This window comes from Mchenga conophoros, linkage group LG2 (genome assembly GCF_057382185.1).
Source record: "Mchenga conophoros isolate Kocher_MC1m ecotype Shallow Benthic linkage group LG2, M_conophoros_male_GT1.1, whole genome shotgun sequence".
NCBI classification, from domain to species: Eukaryota; Metazoa; Chordata; class Actinopteri; order Cichliformes; family Cichlidae; genus Mchenga; species Mchenga conophoros.
In genome coordinates, this window is record NC_140527.1 from 20,570,567 (window position 1) to 20,589,984 (window position 19,418).

At 42.4% G+C, this 19,418-nt stretch overlaps 1 protein-coding gene across 5 annotated transcripts; it reads right to left on the reverse strand.

Annotated features, from left to right (window-relative positions):
* Positions 1 to 89: 89 nt before the first annotated feature.
* On the reverse strand, positions 90 to 19,340 carry LOC146581867 (long-chain-fatty-acid--CoA ligase 1-like). Of its 5 annotated transcripts, none has more exons than XM_085287686.1 (22): positions 18,896 to 19,340; positions 10,131 to 11,139; positions 9,421 to 9,726; positions 9,142 to 9,256; positions 8,084 to 8,148; positions 7,631 to 7,732; positions 7,311 to 7,410; positions 6,634 to 6,809; positions 5,034 to 5,066; positions 4,891 to 4,942; positions 4,728 to 4,801; positions 3,765 to 3,842; positions 3,526 to 3,660; positions 3,255 to 3,389; positions 2,830 to 2,925; positions 2,547 to 2,619; positions 2,337 to 2,425; positions 2,124 to 2,240; positions 1,888 to 2,031; positions 1,699 to 1,803; positions 1,343 to 1,414; positions 90 to 1,223 (listed from the first exon to the last, which is right to left on the reverse strand). In XM_085287686.1, exons 3-22 carry the CDS (start codon positions 9,598 to 9,600, stop codon positions 1,083 to 1,085), a joined length of 2,082 nt encoding a protein of 693 aa, XP_085143812.1. In that variant the 5' UTR covers positions 9,601 to 9,726; positions 10,131 to 11,139; positions 18,896 to 19,340; the 3' UTR covers positions 90 to 1,082. The 5 variants fall into 5 exon arrangements, with proteins under 5 accessions (XP_085143812.1, XP_085143806.1, XP_085143820.1 ...); XM_085287680.1 differs by having other exon boundaries at positions 10,106 to 11,139; XM_085287694.1 differs by lacking the exon at positions 18,896 to 19,340 and adding an exon at positions 13,204 to 13,309 and having other exon boundaries at positions 10,106 to 11,139.
* Between the last annotated feature and the right edge of the window lie 78 nt (positions 19,341 to 19,418).

Here is a 19,418-nt window from a genome sequence, read left to right on the forward strand (position 1 = left end):
ATATCAATACAAAAACAAATGCGACTGATTAAATATAACAAGAAGAAATGAGAATCTTTAAATTTTGTGCATTAGTGAAGCAATGTACAAACATTACACCGATTTTTTTAATCAAATATTTTACAAAATGTGACATTAAAAACAATTATAATACAAATCAATGTTATTTTTCCTTGTTATCTAAATAATGCATTATTTAAAAAACCGATTCATTCACCAAATCTCTTCCCTTCCTGAACCCACTATAAAGTAATTAAACATTAACAAGGCTTTCCCTCTGTGTCTGCTCCGTATGTTCCTGAGTGACTTCCCTGTGTACAGTAAGCTAACATTGAATTGTTTCATCTGCTGATCCCCCTAGACAAGCCCTGACTGCAACTAAATTAATTCATGCAGACAATGAAGGAACCAAGTGAAACAATCTTGCTGTTAAAAATTTCAACACTAAAACAAAATCATGACATCAAACTGTCTCATCAATGCCAGTGAACCATTCTGTGTGAGAATGATGCAAAACAAAAGTGCACAATGTGTGTTTGCTTTTTGCTGGCCTGAGATTTGTGATGTGACAAAGTTGAAGTACAAACAAAAAACAGCTTCTTCAGACTCAGCACCTTATCAGCATCATCATCATTAATATTTAAATATCAAGGACTAATCAATTCCATCAACAGTTAAAATTGACTTCCTGTCTTGCGTACCACAGATCCTGTAGTCAAATTATTTTTGTGTTCTGTTGAGCATGACAATCGTGTTGTTTGGCCGTGAGAACTAAAGCGAGTCCTCAGGGTTTGTACTGTAGTGTCCTTGTCTTCGTCTATGTCCATAAAATCACATTACTGATTTGATAAGCACCATTGTGTGTGTGGAAGTAGTTGTTACTTTTAATTAAGCCAGGTAATAAAAAGATAACCTGCTTTGTAGTACAGGCCTGTGATGATGGCCTCAGAGGGTCTCATTCATTTGCTTTCTGTTGTGTGCTTCAGCTTGTACCTCAGTTATTCTTTCCCCTTTTAATTGAATCTAAAGCACCATTAGAAGAGCTGCCGCCTATTCTTCCCTCCCGCTCTCCACTTGTCCTTCTACATTTTGATCCCAGCGTATAACTCGTCGATCTGGGATCTGAAGTACTGGCGCAGTTCGTTCCTCTTGGCCTTCATTGTTGGAGTGAGCAGGTCGTTTTCGATGGAGAACAGCTCGGTGTGAATGCAGATGGCTTTTACCTAAAGAACAGACATGTGGCCAGGTGGTGTTAGTGACAATAATAATATTACTTCTAATATTTGATGGAAAAACAATTCAAAGTATACAGAAATACTTCAACTATGACTGAGTGCTGTACCTGCTCAAAGGACTTGAGGCCTCCTGCCTTGCCCAGCCTCAGCATGTCTTCCAAGATGGCTGCTTTAACTTCCTAAATACAGAAGAATGAAAAAATTCTCAATATATTACTCAATATTAACATTGTTAAGCTGCTGAACACTGGCCTATGAGTCATTCAACCATAAAGAGAAACCTAAACAACAGACGAACCAGTGTTGTGTGTACACATAATAATTAGCCATCAGATTTTGCCTTATAAACCGTTTATATTTGCACATATTTCTATAAATCGCTCCACCTATTTCACCTGCAGCAAAAATATAAAGAAATAAGGGATGGCTCAAGACTTTTGTGCAAGCTTTCTGAATCCATTACCGCTCTGCCACATAGTTCCAGGTAGCTGCCCTGCAATCCCAGCGTCCTCCTGGTCCAGTCAGACAGGAAGTCGGGGTCAGGAACCACCACTGCTACCAGACACGCCTGGAGGCAAACAACATGTAAATGTATCTCATTCAAAGTGGACTTTGTTCTAGAGAAACTTGCAGTTTTAAAGAGAGGACCTACCTGCAGACTGTCTCCATGCACAAATACCTGCGCCACCGCATCACTCCTCATGTAGATGTTCTCTATCTTCTCAGGAGCAATGTACTCGCCCTGTGCCAGCTTAAAGATGTGCTTCTTTCTGTCCACGATCTTCAGGGTGCCATTCTGTAAACAAACACGCGCACGCACTGAATCCTGGTGTGGCCACAGACCACATATGTATTGAGCTTAATGTAATGAACAGATGAAGAACCCACCGGAAGCCATTTCCCAATGTCTCCCGTGTGGACCCACCCATCTGCATCGATGGTCTCTGCTGTTCTCTCTGGGTCATTTAGATAGCCTTGGAATACGTTGGCGCCCTTCACGCACACCTGGAACACATACGCACACGTGACTAGTGTGAATGACTGAAACAACTATGGACATTAAGTAAGCTATATGTGCTGATGTCAGCTTTTTAGTTTTACCTCTCCCTCTCCATTTTTAGCCAGGTAGTTCATCTCGGGTACATCCACCAGTTTAACTATGTTACAGGGCAGAGGCGCTCCAACATGACCTGTTGAGATGAAGTCAGTTTGAGGTCATCTTCAGATCAGTAATCATTTCATACTTTTACATAGTTGGTTAAAGTAGGTTAAGTAAGGTTGGTTAAGTTCTGCAGCTTTGTTATGTGCTACCTGCAGTGCAGTCTCCAGGCATGGTCACTGTGCAACCTGCAGTGCACTCGGTTTGTCCATAGCCTTCATAGAACTGAGACAGAGCACAAACCACAATTATTATTATAATCGTTAGTGATGCTGCTGCTACAGACAGAATTATGCAACATGGAAAATGACAAAAGGAGGGCGGGGTGGATCATCCCAGAGGACATTACTGTGATGTCACATACTACGGAAGTAAAACACCACAGGATAACAGTAGATTACATTCAGCAATTGTGTGTGTGTGTGTGTGTGTTACCTGACAGCCTAGTGCAGCTCTGAGGAAGGTGAGAACAACTGGAGATATGGGAGCTGCTCCTGTTATCATGAGACGCACACAGCCACCAAGACTGGCCTGCAGAGGGCAGCACATCACATTATTTACTTCACAGCTGCTCAAATGCATCCCAAACAAACTCACTCAGACATTGTTAATGCTCTGATACTACAGTGTTTTTGTATCGTCATTGTTTGCTCTGTTTTCCATTTTCCTAGAATGGAAAATTTCCTTTTAATAATGTGGATCCCCAGGTAACGAGTAGGTTGGTATTTATGTTTTTTTTTTAATTTTTTCACTGTTGTTTAAAATAATAAACTGTATATATTCATGGACAATTAGTCATTTTGTCATAACAGCAGCTGACAAAATAGTATTAAAATAAAAGCGGTGCTGGCTCTGAATACCTGGACCTTGTTGAAGATGAGCTTATCCCATATACTGTCTTTCCTGATGATGCCTTTCATGATCTCAGAATGCTTCCTCTTGAAGGCAAATTCCAGCAGCCAGCGCTTCCAGGGTGAGTTGGCCAGACCGAAGATCTACACCAGAAGAATTACCAGGATTAAACAGAACAACATCAGTAAAGCTTACGATCAGCACTGCATTTATGCAAAATCGTATCTTTATAAGATATCATAGCACACAAATGAGCAGAGTGCTTACACTTCTTCATACCTTATCATACATTCTGTTTAAGAGTCGTGGAACCACGGGGAACACCGTAGGCTTCAGCACCTTCATGTCATCTGACAGTCGACGAATATCTCCCTGGAAATAACCAATCCTGGCTCCATGTATCAACATGACTCCCTACCAGACAGGGAGAGGAAATTTGGGACAATGTTATTAAAAGGAGCCTGACACAGCAGGCCGGAAGGAATCCTCCTTGATTTTTAACGACAGGTGGAACAAACCTGCACGACCCTCTCAAACATGTGAGCCAGGGGCAGATAGGACAAATGGATATCATTGGGAAGCACTGGACAGGTGGTCTAAAACAAACACACACAGCAAGCAATCAACACAAAGACAAACACACATGCACAAAGACAGAGATGGAAAGCATTAACCTTCGTAATCCCCCCGCCCTCCCCAGCATGTAGGACAGATGCAGAAAAGACAGCAAGCTTCTTCTGAAGCGGTCTGAACGTACGACTGGAGAGAAGAGGGACGAGACCATTAAAGGTCTTAGTGAGCTGTGTTTTCTCTATCTTCCCTTCAGCATTTTTCCTTTCCTTCTCCTTCCTGAAGCTGCATAGACACTAGAAGCGATGTGCAGTGATGTGGGGACAGGGCAGAATAAAAATTAAGGCTATTTGGTGACTTTGAGTGTCTACTGGTGAACAAACTCCTGGTGATGAAAAGTGGGCAGTACCCACAATCAATAAAGTCTCAACTTCCAGGCAAGCACCTGAGGAAACTACTAGACTGACATACGATACGTTAGAGCTGGGGAGTCAAACATAAGGCCCGGGGGCCAAATTGGTCCAACAAAGACTGCAATCTTTGGACATACATTTTACACTTTTTGTTATATTTTCATAAGTTTTACAGTTTTTCCTACTGATAAAGAGACAATTCATATAACATCAAAGTAACAGACAAACAAATGTTTTCTTTAACTACTATAGAAACTTTAGTTTTCTACATTGAGTCCGTAGTAATTCTGAAATGTTTTCTGTAATTTTGCACATTTATTTATTTACAATTTAAGCCTTAAGAGTCACGGCAACAGATTACTTTCATTTACTAGAAAAACATTTTCATGTTATGTAGAAAAACTCAGAAGGGTCACCACAAGGTCTCAAACGACCAGCTTCAAAGAGATGTGCGATGAGCAAACAGAGAGATGGTCTATGATTACATCAGCACCTCACCCCTGTAATCTTGATGACAGCTGAGCAGTTGGAGACAATATTCCCATGTGTCAACATAGCTCCCTTTGGTTTTCCTGAAAGTGCGTACAGGAGACATGGCAAATATTTTAGTTAACTCAAATCAGAGTGGCTGCATGTCACTGTGAGTCTGTGGATGTGTCACCTGTTGTTCCACTGGTAAAGCAGATGACTGCCATGTCCTTGGGCTGAGGGGGCTGAAGAGATGGAGGTAAAAATGGATCAGACAGCATAACAGACAGCATCCTCAATATTTAGAGACAGTCTAACAGGCCTGTGTTTACATACCAGTGGTTCCTGGTGGTTGGCCTTCCCTATGGCCTGTGCAACAAGAAAAGCAGGTTAACTAACAGATCTGAGAATACAGAGATAAAAGGAAATGATGACAACTGAGACAAAACAACAGGAAACGTAGGCCGAAGAAGTAACCATCTAAGAAACAAATGAAAGTGAAAACAGGCCAAATAAACACAAAGCAGCAAGGACAGCAAAACTAAACTATTTGCCTACTTCCTGGATTATTAGCTTTTTGCACATCTGTCACACTGAAATGTTTCAGATTACTAGAAAAATTTGAATTTTACACAAAGTTAATCAAAGTAAACTTTTCATTAAGTAAAGATGAAAAGCTATCAAAGCCAGTCTGGCTCTGTGTAAAAGCTGTTAACTGGTTGTGCCACCCTCGTATTTGTGATAACCGATAAATCTGAGACGAGCCTGTTCTTTTTGGTCAGCAGTGATTTTCTCCTTGTAACTCTCCCATGATATCATCTCTTTTCTTATTGTTGAATCATGAACTTTGACCTTACTGAGATAAGTGAGGCTTGCAGTTCTTTAGATGTAGTTTTATTTTTGCGCTACCTCCTCGATGTGTCATTGATGCACTCTAGGAGTAAATCTGATTATGTGCCCAATCCAGGGATGGTTCACTCGAACGTTTCTAGATTGATCCATTTGGGCTCGCCCTTAGAACTGCATTTGTAACAACTTTGTAACTGATAGATGTCAAGGACTTTGTTTCCTTTTGGTCTTTTAAACTTTATTTCTTTTAACCTACTTCACTTTGTTAGACAGGTTTAGCATTTCAGTGATTTCATGAGTCAGAAGGTTTGACAGTAATCAAATAAAATTAAACTCAACTTTTTGAGAATGTGGTTAATGGCATTTAAATCATGGTTTAAAAAGGGGGGGATCAATAACTTCACACATAGAAGGTCTGGGAAGCTTTTTTTCTTTGAATAAATGAAGTTATAATTTTAAAAGACTGCATTGTGTATTTACACCTCCCACTGTCACAGCTGGACACAGGGAGGTGTTTAGCTCAGTATACACATTTTGGGTATTTGGGTCAGATCACATTTAAGTGAATCGCTCTGGAGTTCATTTGGACTCGCACAGAGACCACCTCCTCCAAAGCGTCTCATTGTGGTGGTTCTGGTCTGCACCAGAGTGTGATTACTGTGCTCACATCTGTCCAAGTGAACCACACCATTGACACGGATTGAAAGGTGGGGAGCGTCCCTTTTAATTGACAGCAGTTCTCTGCTAGGTTGGATAGGTTTTCTTTCCCCCTTAATAAATGAAGTCATCGTTTAAAACTGCATTTTGTATTTACTCTTGCCTTTGTCTAATATTCCAATTTGTTTAATGATCCGAAAGATTTGAAAGTGTGAGAAATATACAAAAAATAGAAAATCAGGAATGAATTGAGTACTTTTACAGCACTGCACAAAAACAGAAAACAAAGGAGAAGCTGTTGAAGGAAAAGAATAAAGTTTATTAAAGGTAAAAGCAGAAGAATGAAATAATTACACACAAAAGACAAAGAAATTACGATAAATAATAATAATAATAATAATTAATTTAAAAAAAGAAAAAGCCTTCTGACCATCATCTCCTGCAGGTTGAGGATGTGGATTCCAGCCTGCTGTCCCCGTTCGATCAGGCTGGTGTTCGGGCTCTCCATTAGAACAATTGTTCTCACACTGTGTTTCGTGTTGTTAATGCAGTCCAGCACTAGATTGACTTTATCCATCACATCGCACACTATAGTTGAGATAGAAGCTGCAAAAACAAATAGCAGATAATCAGCTGAACGTCTTCAGAAAAACCTCTGCCATGTATCCAAATCTTCAACATTATGCACTCCACACTGTATATAAATGCCACTTGTTTTGCACATATTCAACTCTGTATATTTTATATATTTTATTATTATTATTATTATTATTATTATTTTTTTTTTTTTTTTTTTTTTTTTTTTTTTTACTATTTAATTTGTAAAAATGTGTATACACACACACACACACACACACACGTAGGAAAATATTTAGTATACACATCCAGAAATGCATACACTATTATATATTGTACATATATTTATTAGTTTCAGGTTGGCCATTCTTGTATTTTGCTCGTTTGTGTTGTTGTGTTTGCACATCTCTGTTGCTTGTGGGGCTCGCACACAAGAATTTCACTCGCATGTGCTGTGCCAGTGTGCCTGCACATGTGCTGTGACAATAAAAGTGATTTGATTTGATTTGATTTGAAATCACCATTGTTTACCTTTGTCTATAATATAGCTGATAGCCTCTGTTCCCAGCGTGTCATACAGAGGGACTGACACCAGAGAATAGGTGTAACACGCCAGCTCACTGATGGTCCACTACACACACAAATCAGAATCATCAGAATCAGAATACTTTATTGATCCCTGGGGGAAATTATTTAAACAAACATTACAAGATTAAGTTTGATAATGACTCCGTCGTCAAAAAGCAGCACATTCAGGTTCATCTTAGCACTGAAGTAATGAGGCTGTGAGATCATAGAGCAGCTGCTTGTTAAAGTAAAGACTAAAACCTTGAAAGTGTGCGATTATGTACCTCTGGTCTGTTCTGAGAGAATATGCCGATGTGAGAGTCGGCAGTCTTGCTGTTTCCTTTGTGAAGAAATGCAGAACCCAGATTCTCTGCTTGCTCAATTACCTAACACATAAACACACAGACACACACACCAGCTGTTAATGCTGACAAACTCAACCTTGTTCAGCCTCAGAAATCAAAGTTTGATTTATGCTCATTTTGCCTTTTCACCTTCTCATTTACATGTGATCACATTTAGCACAAAGTTACAAAGTGACGATTTCAGATTTGCATACAGAATAAAATGACGCACTTGCAGAGTGAATGTCACCGGCAAACAACGTGACCAAAAAGACGAGGTCACCTTTTTGACCACCACTTTGTAAACAACTGTTTATACTGACTGCAAACTGTAGCTTTCACCCTGGAGGCCATAGTGTTTATACAAGGTGAGCTAATCTTGGTATCTCTTACCTCTCTGTAGGAAATCCATTCATAAGGCTGTTTTGGCTTCCTGGAGCCGACACAGGGACCGTTACCTGGACGATGAAAGAGAAGAGTTACTACAGTGGAAAGTTAGAGCAACCTAATGTCACAAATTCAAAAGTGTTCCCAGGATGTCTTCATACACATATCCCTATTACACATATAGATGATTACACTTCCTACCCTGCATGCTTGGCTGCTGGCACAGCAGTAAACTGAAGTGTTGACTATTTTGTCAGGCTTCTGGCATTAAGAAAGAGTACACAGGTCCCAAAGTCAAACAAACACTGCGGCATCACTGAGAGTTAAAAACTGTCTAAAGTCTTTCATCTTTAATAAAATGATCAGCGTTGCTGCTTTACCAGGTGTAACAATTAAGTTTAACATCCAGGCATCCATGAAAACAGGATTTAATAAATTTAACGGAGTTAGAAGTTAGCAGGAAGTTAGCTCGCTAGTTTCTACCTAAACATGATATAGCATGTTCTGACTGAGAGATTTCTGAAATAATTTAACTGTGCCTTTCATCTTCTTATCTAAATATGGACTTCTGGTTCCAAAACAACTGACACAATGGCTCTTATGGTTGGCACATACATGTGACAAAGCTGTTCCTCTAATGTGGAAAAACCACATGAGTGGTAATCCATGTCATTCACTTTCTTTTTCAGACCGTTCCTCTGCAAAAATGGAAAAAGGGTCCCATTTTTAAATGCTCATCTTTAAAGCAGCAGCATACATGTTTAATATGAAAACTGTAAAAACAACAGTTGCGGTCTCTACAGCTAAGTTTGCCTTAATGATCGCGTAGGAGGTTAATTTTTACATAACGTGTGTCATAAAATTGTATTAAAATATCTAAATATTCAAATAAAATATCCATCTTTTATATACAGTTTTTGTATTCAACAAAGTCAAAGTTACTATGAGATGTTAAACACATCATCACTACTGCACCAGTGCAGTTAAGGATGAATCTGAATGCGAGCTTGATTTATACAGTAAAAGTACCACATTGGGATTAAATTGTATTACTGGTGACTTACTGGACACTCTGGCCCCTCTGAGAAAGAATTCATACAACGTAGTGGCATCATCATAGATATGTGTCAAGGGACTGTCAGTGGTCAGTAGAACTGATCGGCGTGCCAAATCTCCACCCTCACAATGACAATGAAACAGATTGTGAATGCAACAATAACGACAGCAGCTGGAACGTTTCTGTATGAAAAATCTTGTTAGAGAATTAATGACAGCAAGTAATTTGTGGGTCACATCATCGATCAGCATAACTATCCTGTGACTCTGACAGGGACCAAACTTACCTGAACCTCAACTGACTGCATCTGCAGGTCACAGACCTGTGGGAGGGGCCTGGATCGTGTTGCCAGGTAATAGGTTGTTGCAGCAACCACAGCCCCAATGCTGACTAACACAGGGGTGGACATGTTTCTGACGTAGCAGCTGACATCTAGATCTGGCAGGTTCTGAATAAACTCCTCCATGTTATTTGCGATGAGGTGCCTTCAACAACACTGACTGCTCTGCTCTGTTCGTCCAGGTGCAGTTAGACTGAATGCCCTGAGGTGTGGTTGCAAGCAATATGAAGACGTTTTTGGCCAGGAGTTCACCTAGAAAGAGCAAGAGAAGACACATCGTTATTGTACTTTGAATCTTTTTTTATCCATAGTTTAGTAAAGTAAGTAAGTAAATTTTATTTATATAGCACCTTTCTAGATAAAAGATCACAAAGTGCTTCACACAGGGAAGACAAAGTATAAAACAAAAGCAGACAAAAGTTAACAAAATGAGTACTTCAATGTTTTGGTCAGAAGCCTTGCTGCAGCGTTTTGGACAATCTGCAGACGCTCCAGGGAGTTTTTTCTTAGAGATGTAAACAGTGAATTACAGCAATCCAATTATGATAAAATGACTGCATGAATAATAATCTCCAGTTCAGTACGAGACTTAATTTAGAAATGTTTTGTTAAGTGATAAAAGCAGGCTCACCAAAGTGAGCCGGGTCAAAGATTACCCCGAGGTTCCTGATGGACGATTTCACAAATGTTGAAAGAGGACCAGGAGCATTCATTATCTTAGGTACATGTCTGTCAGGAGCACATACAAGGACTTTGGTCTGTCCTTCATTAAGTTGGAGAAAGTTGTCGACCATCCAACCTTTAATGGATTCTAAGCACTCATTCAGAATCTGCAGCTTAGAAACATCTTGGGACTGGATATCATCTGGGTAGCAAATGCCCTCAAAGGGGCTTAAAATATGCTGGAGAGGAAGTAGATACATTAGAAACAATAAAGGCCCCAGCACAGAACCATGTGGCGCACCATAGGTTATGTTACGACCTGGCTCAAAAGCCGCAACATAAAAAAGGAGACGAATACCAGAGTATAGGTGAGAAGAGGTATTATCTTAGAATGGAATACCAGGTCGGCTAAAATGGCTGGTGCCACCAAGGCAAAGACAAGCGAGCTCCCTGGGAAGCTTGCCTCAGGTATGCTTTTATCCACACCTGACTAGGTGTGGCCAATTAGCACCAGCTGAACACATTGAGATGATTAGGGGCTACAGAGGGACGTAGCACCTCCTCCCTCAAAAGGGTTCCTCTAGGACCCCTAAATTCATTAAAAGCCCCTCTGAAGCCTCTAGGTCCTTGACCCACAAACCTGAAATAAAAGTAAAAGCTTAGAAGTGGAAGATGACCGGTATTTAGAAACTGTCACAGAAAAGTATCGTTCATATAGATATGAGGAGAACCACTCCAAGGCAGATCCAGATACACCGACCCAATGTTTCAGCCTTTCAAGCAGAATTCGATGGTCAACTCTACCAACATCAGGAGAACAGAACATTTTCCTGCATCATTTTGCATCAAAATGTCACTGGAGACTCTGAGAAGGGCTGTATGTCTGTGAAGGTTCTCAGTCATCCAGGTCATCGTAGTCTAAGGAGCTTGGAAAGAAAAGCATCAGGACTTCTTTAAGTTGCTTGAAGACGTTTCACCTTCATCCGAGAAGCTTCTTCAGTTCTAGGGTCAAATGGTGGAGAGTCGCAGATTTAGACAGAAGTCAGATATCGGCTGCTGATTATAACCAAATCTTCAAGCCGACACACACAGACAGCAGTGGCTGATGTTTATCCGGACCTGAAAGACTTTGGTCTAATGTAAGGGCTGTTTGTTTGTTAATAATAATCCTGTGCACTGAAGCGTGCAACATCTCTTTACTGTTAAGTACAGAAACCAAATGAAAGACTGCTGCTTTTCCCGTACAGTAATAGCAGGCGATCTCGTTCAGCTGTGACTCACGTTACAGTGCAATTGGATCGTATATCATATATTTAACAGATTCTCCCAGGCATCAGATGTATTCGTCCCATTCTGTGCCAGTGTTGTTGTTTAATAGTTGGAGGAGTTCTCAGCATTACAACAAAAACACAGTTAAGCCTCCCTCATCCCAGTTATTGCCCTCGCTCCCACCCTCTCCCTCTCTCGACCCTCATGTCAGGCTCGTGTGTCCCAGCCTACATCTCTCTATGTTTCCTGTTTTATTATTGTGCGTTCCCTGTTCAGTGTGTTTAGTTTTGCTCCCATGTTCATTCATGTGTTTCCACACTAAATACACCTCTCTGTGTATTTAGTGTGTTAGTTTTCTGTCAGTCGGGGTCAGGTCGTCTGCGTTCCATGTTTCAGGTATTCGTGTTAAGCATGTCCAGGGTTTTCATGTTCAATTCTAGTTTAGCCAATTTAGGTTATTCTTTATTTTTGTATTGTTTGCTTTGCCCTTTATTTTTGTAATTTTTCCATCAGCTATAACAAAAGCGCTTCATTTTGTCTGCGTTTGGGTCCACATTTCTTAGTCCACACAGTCTCCCAGCACAGACTGTGACTGCAAAGCTGTTGAAGAATAAACAGACTGGAAAGTGTGACATCTTCATGTGAGAACAGATGAAGACGATGACCTTATGGTCCAGACCAGCGGTGGGCAACTCCAGGCCTCGAGGGCCAGTGTCCTTGGTCAAATACAGCTGATTCAAATGGCTAAATGGCCTCCTCAACATGTGTTGAAGTCCTCCAGAGGCCTAGTAATGAACTAATCAATTAATTCAGGTGTGTTGACCCAGGGTGAGATCTAAAACCTGCAGGACACTGTTGCTTGAGGCCTGAAGTTGCCCACCCCTAGTCTAGACTGTAGAAAACACAGACAGCACTTCTCACAGCAACACCAAGGCAGACCCACGATTTGGACTTCTCCTCTCTCAGCTCTTAAAATGAAAGTTGCTGCATTCTCATTAGCAGGATAAAAGAAAAACTGTCTGTAAGACTGAACTGAAGTGTGAGAAAACAATCCTACTTAAAGCACAGCTTGAGTTGAAATGTACCTCAAGAGTTCAGGTTCCTGTATCAGCTGTGCCCTCTCTCACAGTCACATTCTGTTACTCTACATAAACTGCATAACAAAATACATCACTGTTAAATGTTAATGCTATTGTTTCTCTTTTAAGACCAAGAAAAAAAACATTGAAATTATAGAGTGCTCAATTCTTTGCATGTGGTCAAAATTATGAATTCAACAAGGGGTCGGATACTTCTTTCCCCGACTGCACATATGCAGAAAGAGTTCAATCAATTTCAGAAACTTAAATTACAAGTAATATTATTACAGAAAAGGATTTAGCATTTTTAAATAATCTTTTTTATTATTTTGGCAGACCACCCACCAATTCAGTTCAATTCAATTTATGTAGCATCAAATCACAACAGCAGTCACTCTAGCGTGCTTTATATTATAAGGTGAAGACGCTTCCACATTACAAGGAAACCTTCAGTCTAGTTTCTCATCCTTTGATTGCAGAGCGCTTGTTTCACCTACACTAATACTACTCAGTGTTTCATTTCCCAGCACATGCATGACAATAACATGAGCCAGTCTCTTAAACTGGAATAACCTGTAAAAGAAGAGGCTTAGCTGTGAATGCTAACTGTACAACAGTTAATAATAACAGGATAATGCAAGAACAACACACGACACACACTATTTCCGTATCCCCGTGTGTGTTTCTCCATGTTTTAACGTGTTTCTCACCCACTAACCTGTAACAGAGAGCAGCCAGGTGAGACACTGAGCATCCAGTGGCAGGGATCCTGCAGTTTTTACTGCCGCTCTGCCTTCACAATGCACTAATGCACCGTTGACACGCAACAGCAACAAACAATCATTTAAGAGGTCAGGCGGGGCCACGGGAGCCCTCTAATTGGCTGGCTCCTGGAAAACGATCAGTCTAACTCAAAGTCAAACAATCAATGCATGTTTCTGTAATTTAATCTGATAGTGAAGACTGGGAGACCAAACCAAGCAAAGTTAAACTTGTTCTAATAGCAGTTAAATGCAGAGTATCTTCAAAATTAATAAACAACATCAATACGGACTCTTTGTCTGGTGACGCGTCTCTTTCATTTGTCTCATTCTCACACAGTTACAGCCTTCTTGCAAAGGACAGCAGGTTTCAGCAATGCCTGAGTGCCTTCACCTTTGCCACAGTGACCTATGACCCACATGTGGTCAGCTGAGCAAAGGAAAAACTATCTGACACAATGTTCTGGGGCAAAAGTGTGTGTGACCATACATGAAGTTATTTTCTGTCTTGTGATTGTTAAATATTGACTCATCTGTGTTTATCATGTGAACATGGTTCTCAACAGCCTTTAAGCTTAGGACAATATTCCCTCTGTGCTCGGTGCTTTCTATGTCAGCATGACCAGACCAACTTCCTTCTTTAAATCCTGTCAACTACACAACAGTGGACGATCACCAATTACACACACATCACTACAGTGGGCACATACTTCCTCCATGTCTTAAAAAAATAAAAATAAATATTTTTTAATATTGATGGTTAAAGAGCTGGTACTCATACAGCACTTTTCTCCTGAATTTGAGCACTCGGGCGCTTTCATGCTCACAATCATCCTTTTATCTGTATCCAAGCATGAGCTGCTCCTCACAAACACACTCACACTCCGGTGGATGCATCACGGCCAACTCAGGGTTTAGCATGTTTTTTGTTTTTTTTTTCTCTTTTTGCCTGTCCTCTTTGGCTCTTTTGCCATCAGAATTATTGTCTAAAGGCGAAGAAAGATGCCCAACGGACTTACTTTACCAAATTGACTATCCCAGCCTTGCCGTAATGGTCTATTTGATTCACCTTTTATTGTTTATTTTATTTTTTATTTTCACTTGCTAGATACGGGACAGACTGAATGAGGAAAAGAGAAGGGAGAAAGAAAGAGGGAAAGAAAAACAGCGGAGAAGAGGGACGGGGATAAAAACCAAAAACCAACTAAATAAGCAGACAAAAAAAACAAACACATCAATCACCTGGATCACCTGTTGAGAATGAAAAAAGAAAACAAGCAGAAGAAAACGAGAGCAATAGAATAAACAACATCACAATGATCTATGGGAATATGACAGTAAATACTAAATATTGAACATTATTGTGCAGCACCTAAGATCGACAGCGCACAGTGTGCTTTGAGGTAGGAGCCAAAAAGGGTGTAGTTTGTGGGTGTGAGCAGCCGTGTGTACACCTGTGAGCATGGACGCGTTTGTTTTTAAAAGGTTCCTTCATGTAATGATCTGCTAGAGGGTGTGGGGGGGCCACTGCCCCGTCCACCAGGGCATGAAGCAGGTATGGAGGAGATCAAGACTCCAGACATCCAGAGGCCCCCAGAACACAAGAGACCAAGGAAGACCAACAGAGGGGCAGCCGCGCCACTGTCCCAGTAAGAGCTGAGGAGAGTCCCAGATGAGGGGTCACTCAGCAGCCGCGGAGCAGAAGCCAGGGGGGGTTGCAGTGACGTGCCCGTGAGCTCCGCCGGCAGCCAGCTGTGCCAGAGTGGCCTCAGGCCTCAGGCCGAGGCCACCCCACCCCTGAAGTGGCCCGAGCGAGCCCCAGGCTCCAGGCCCCGATAAGGAGCCACCAAGGAGTGAGCCGGTGTGTACCTGGGCGCCCATCCCTGGACACAAAGAACCACCAACGCACCGATGTCTGAGGGCGCCTGCCACCGGCAGGGGAAGTGGTGGGGGGAGATAGGCCTCCATACCTTAGAGGGCCTGAGATGTCTCCAGAGAGGTGGCGACTGATACCCAACCTGACATATAGACACAGACATACAGGCACACACAGATACAAACATCCATTCCCACCCTCATGCTCTCATATGCACTTACTCCACACTCAACCAACGTGGAGACAGACATAAAGAGACGCTGTACACACGATCACACTCCCCAAGCGTACTCTAAGAACCGGGTCTAGGTACCCTTGCCCCTGGAGGGGGAAACTGCACCCAGACCCAGGTGGTGTTACCCTTTTCCCTGCGGTGGGGAGAAGCAGACCGCCCCGACTCCGCAGCAGCAGGGAGGCCCCACACTCCAGACCCCAGTCGGACGGCCAACTCCTCCTCCTGGCCCCCCCGCTCCAGCAGGCCGCAGAGAACGGGGATGTGAGAAGACTCCAAACCTCCCTCCGCCAGGCTCATATGTAGTGTTGATGCATGTGTGTTCTAAGGTGCATTTAAAACCCAGGAGGGCATGGAGCTACCTGCCAGAGAGCAGCAGGTAAGCGCACAGCCCCTCCTGTCTACGTGTATTTAAAATTGAGAGGTGGGCAACGACGCCAGGGGTGAGGTGTACACCCTGATGGTCTTTTGGATTCCGTGTAGCGTGCCCACCCCCAAGATCCTATATGTATGTGTTATGAGAGTGTGAGTAATGTGAATGTCTAAGATTTTGAAATAAAATTGAGGCACAGGCAGCCAGAAGGGGACAGAGGGGGGGATGCCTCCCCTGCACCCTGGTGCACCCATTCTCATGTGGTACTCATGGCCATTGATCAATGGTCATGAGAATTTGCATAATTACGATTAAGGAACTGACCTCCCAGCCCATTGGTTTCAGTCATTATGCAAATGTACTGTTTATAAGATTTGGGGAAACCTGCAGTCAGCTGAGACTGAAGAAGTCACTTGGATGAGTGACGAAACGTTTCTCCCACAAACGCTACGTCCACATGAACAGAATCAACTTTTGGAGATATAAAGGAGAACATCACAGGATGATACCTGCAGGTCTGACAGCAGCAGGTGTATCACTCCTGTTTCTACCTGGAGACAACAGTCGCCTCATTGTTCTGACACACAACACAAAACTATCCACAACACTACACACTAACTACACAAGACAACACATTAACTACACACTACAAACACGCTAAACGTCACAAATCTCTCTTCCTAAACAACCAAATGTCGTATTGCCATATCATTTTTGATTGGTCGACATGGTGCATTTTTCCACCAACACGAAAGGGCTGTTTTTTGATTTGGTTTGGGGTTTTCTTTATTTTTTGCTCATAAGCAGAGAGTGCTCGCTGCGCTGTCCTTAGACATTAAACGTGACGAAACTATTGAGGAAAAAACGCTGCATATATATTGTTTATCACGACTCTGGTTTTACGTGGCCTATCAACACAATTTATAAACTGGTATATATCACTTTGTTTCTTTGTCTTTAAGTGGTCATGTGATTGGCTTACCACGACTACTTTATTCTTCCTCAGTCAAACAGCAGCACTCATGCGATTGTTTTGCCCCCTTAGCTCCAGGTGTTGTGCCAAAAAGTTATCGTCGGGCAGAAAGTGATTGCCGTCTGCAGGAGCGCGCAGCTGCTTAAAGGTGTAGCGCCCAGATTACTTACAGCTACTTCCGTACAACTGATGCAGTAAGCTGAGCACAGCTTCAACCGTCTGTTGAAAAATAGTAACGCGACCGCAATTTTCTTGTTAGTAACAGTAACGGCGTTGTAACGATATTCCATCCATTTTTTCCATCCATTTTCATCCGCTTTGTCCGGGGCCGGGTCGCGGGGGCAGCAGCCTAAGCAAAGAGGCCCAGACCTCCCTCTCCCCAGCCACCTCCTCCAGGGGGCATCCTTGTCAGATGCCCGAACCACCTCAGCTGGCTCCTTTCGATGTGGAGCAGCAGCTGCTCTACTCTGAGCCCCTCCCGGATGGCCGAACTTCTCACCCTATCTCTAAGGGAGAGGCCAGCCACCCTTCGGAGGAAGCTCATTTCTGCCGCTTGTATCCGCGATCTCGTTCTTTCGGTCACTACCCACAGCTCGTGGCCATAGGTGAGGGTAGGGACGTAGATCGACCGGTAAATTGAGAGCTTCGCTTTTACACTCAGCTCCCTCTTCACCACGACGGACCGGTGCAGTGTCTGCATTACTGCAGCTGCAGCCCCAATCCGTCTGTCGATCTCCGGCTCCCTTCTCCCATCACTCGCGAACAAGACCCCGAGATACTTGAACTCCTCCACTTGGGGCAGGAACTCATCCCCGACCCGGAGTGGGCACTCCACCCTTTTCCGGCTGAGAACCATGGCCTCAGATTTGGAGGTGCTGATCCTCATTCCCGCTGCTTCACACTCGGCTGCGAACCGCTCCAGTGCGAGCTGGAGGCCATCACCCGATGAAGCCAACAGAACCACATCATCTGCAAAAATCAGAGATGAGATTCTGAGGCCACCAAAGCGAAAGCCCTCCGCCACTTGGCTGCGCCTAGAAATCCTGTCCATAAAAATTATGAACAGAACCGGAGACAAAGGGCAGCCCTGGCGAAGCCCATCACCCACCGGGAACGAGTCCGACTTATTGCCGGTGTTGTGCCAAAAAGTGATTGTCTGCCAAAAACTGATTTCCAGTGTTTCTGTGTATTTTTTATGTGTAATATCTTTACGTATGTTCGTAAATAGACTTCAGTGAACAGGGGATACAAAGGGGTTACATAAAGAATTAAAAAATTATCTGTTTTTTAAGTATCTTTACAACTTGTACTTACATTATAACCAATCCGGTCCTTTATCCCCACTTAAAATATTTTTACAGAACTATTGTAATATTTGCTGCCGTTTCTGCTGTCCTGTTGGGCAACTTACTCTTACAAAATACATTTTTAATGTTAATGAGATTTTTTTTACTGCATAAATAAAGGTTATATAAAAGTCGCTGCCAAAAACTGATTGCGGCTTGTATCTTGTTACACGAATGTTGTTTGTGGCTCAAGATGACTTTATGTCATCCATAAGGGATGCATTTGACATATGTTTAACATATTATAGCCCAACAAGTTACTTATAGCACTTTAAATATGAGCAATCGCTTTTTGGCAAATACCGGAAATCAGTTTTTGGCAGACAATCACTTTTTGGCACAACACCGGCAATGCGAACCAAGCTCTTGCAACGGTTGTATAGGGATCGAATGGCCCGTAGCAATGGGCCAGACACCCCATATTGTAACGTTGTAACGATAGAAATAGTAATTAGTTAGATTACTCGTTACTGGAAAAAAGTAACGCCGTTATTCCCATCACTGCAAAACACACACACAAATACACCAACACAGTAACGACTAAAGTGTTGTGTTGTTGCACTTTGCCAGCTTTTAAAACACAACCTCCAGCAGCTTGTTCATGCCCCGCCTCCCTTTAGCAGCGGTGCCCGGAGACACATCTGTCTGACAGCGCTGACTGGACTTAAGGTCGGAATGGAAACTCCCCCCCACACACACACACACCGCACTAGCACTATTAAAAGCGTGCACAGCATTTGTCATATCATAATAATTTATCATATTAATAAGTGCGCGTGCAAACACAGGTTAGTGTTGTTTTCTGTCACGCGCCACCTTTATGGTTTCGCTTGAATATAATTAACTTACCTGATTTCTAAACGGAGCTCGCTTTGATATTCTTCTTAATGCCAGCTGGGATGTGCTGTTCTCCTATTAGCACACTTTCTTTAGCATACTGTATCAAAGCCAGCAAACGCACTATTATTTCTTTCAGTCGTGATTAACTGACTACGGTGAGCTGCTGTCGCTTACTTCGCACCTGTTCCCACGACTTCTTCCCGGTTTCTCGCTCCTCACCTCGCGCACACCTGACCAGCCAATCATGGCATTACATAAGTTTCAAACTTCCGGACAAGTGTTTCTCAATAAGTTAGCAGTAAAAGGTTCAATGCGTAAAATACTAGATCCATGATTCAGCTTTGCGTTCACCAGTCAGTCTTTAAAAGGCGTGTTTTTCTCACGGGTCACTTTATGACAAGATGCAGCGTGGAAGGTAATTTCACTATCAGGGTCTCACATGGCTTGTCAGACCAATCAGCTGGCTAATCACTGGCTCAAAGCAGACTGTAAACTGCTCTCCTTCTAGTGTCACTCAGAGTTAATGAGAAGC

Bases quoted from the DNA above. Each gene is read 5' to 3' on its own strand.
- LOC146581867 (XM_085287675.1), bottom strand. From the start codon at position 9,600: ATGGAGGAGTTTATTCAGAACCTGCCAGATCTAGATGTCAGCTGCTAC. The intron at 9,257-9,420 runs GTAAGTTTGGTC...TGTCATTGTGAG, and splicing joins TGCAGTCAGTTGAGGTTCAG to GGTGGAGATTTGGCACGCCG. The intron at 7,733-8,083 runs GTAAGAGATACC...TTTATGTGTTAG, and splicing joins AATGGATTTCCTACAGAGAG to GTAATTGAGCAAGCAGAGAA.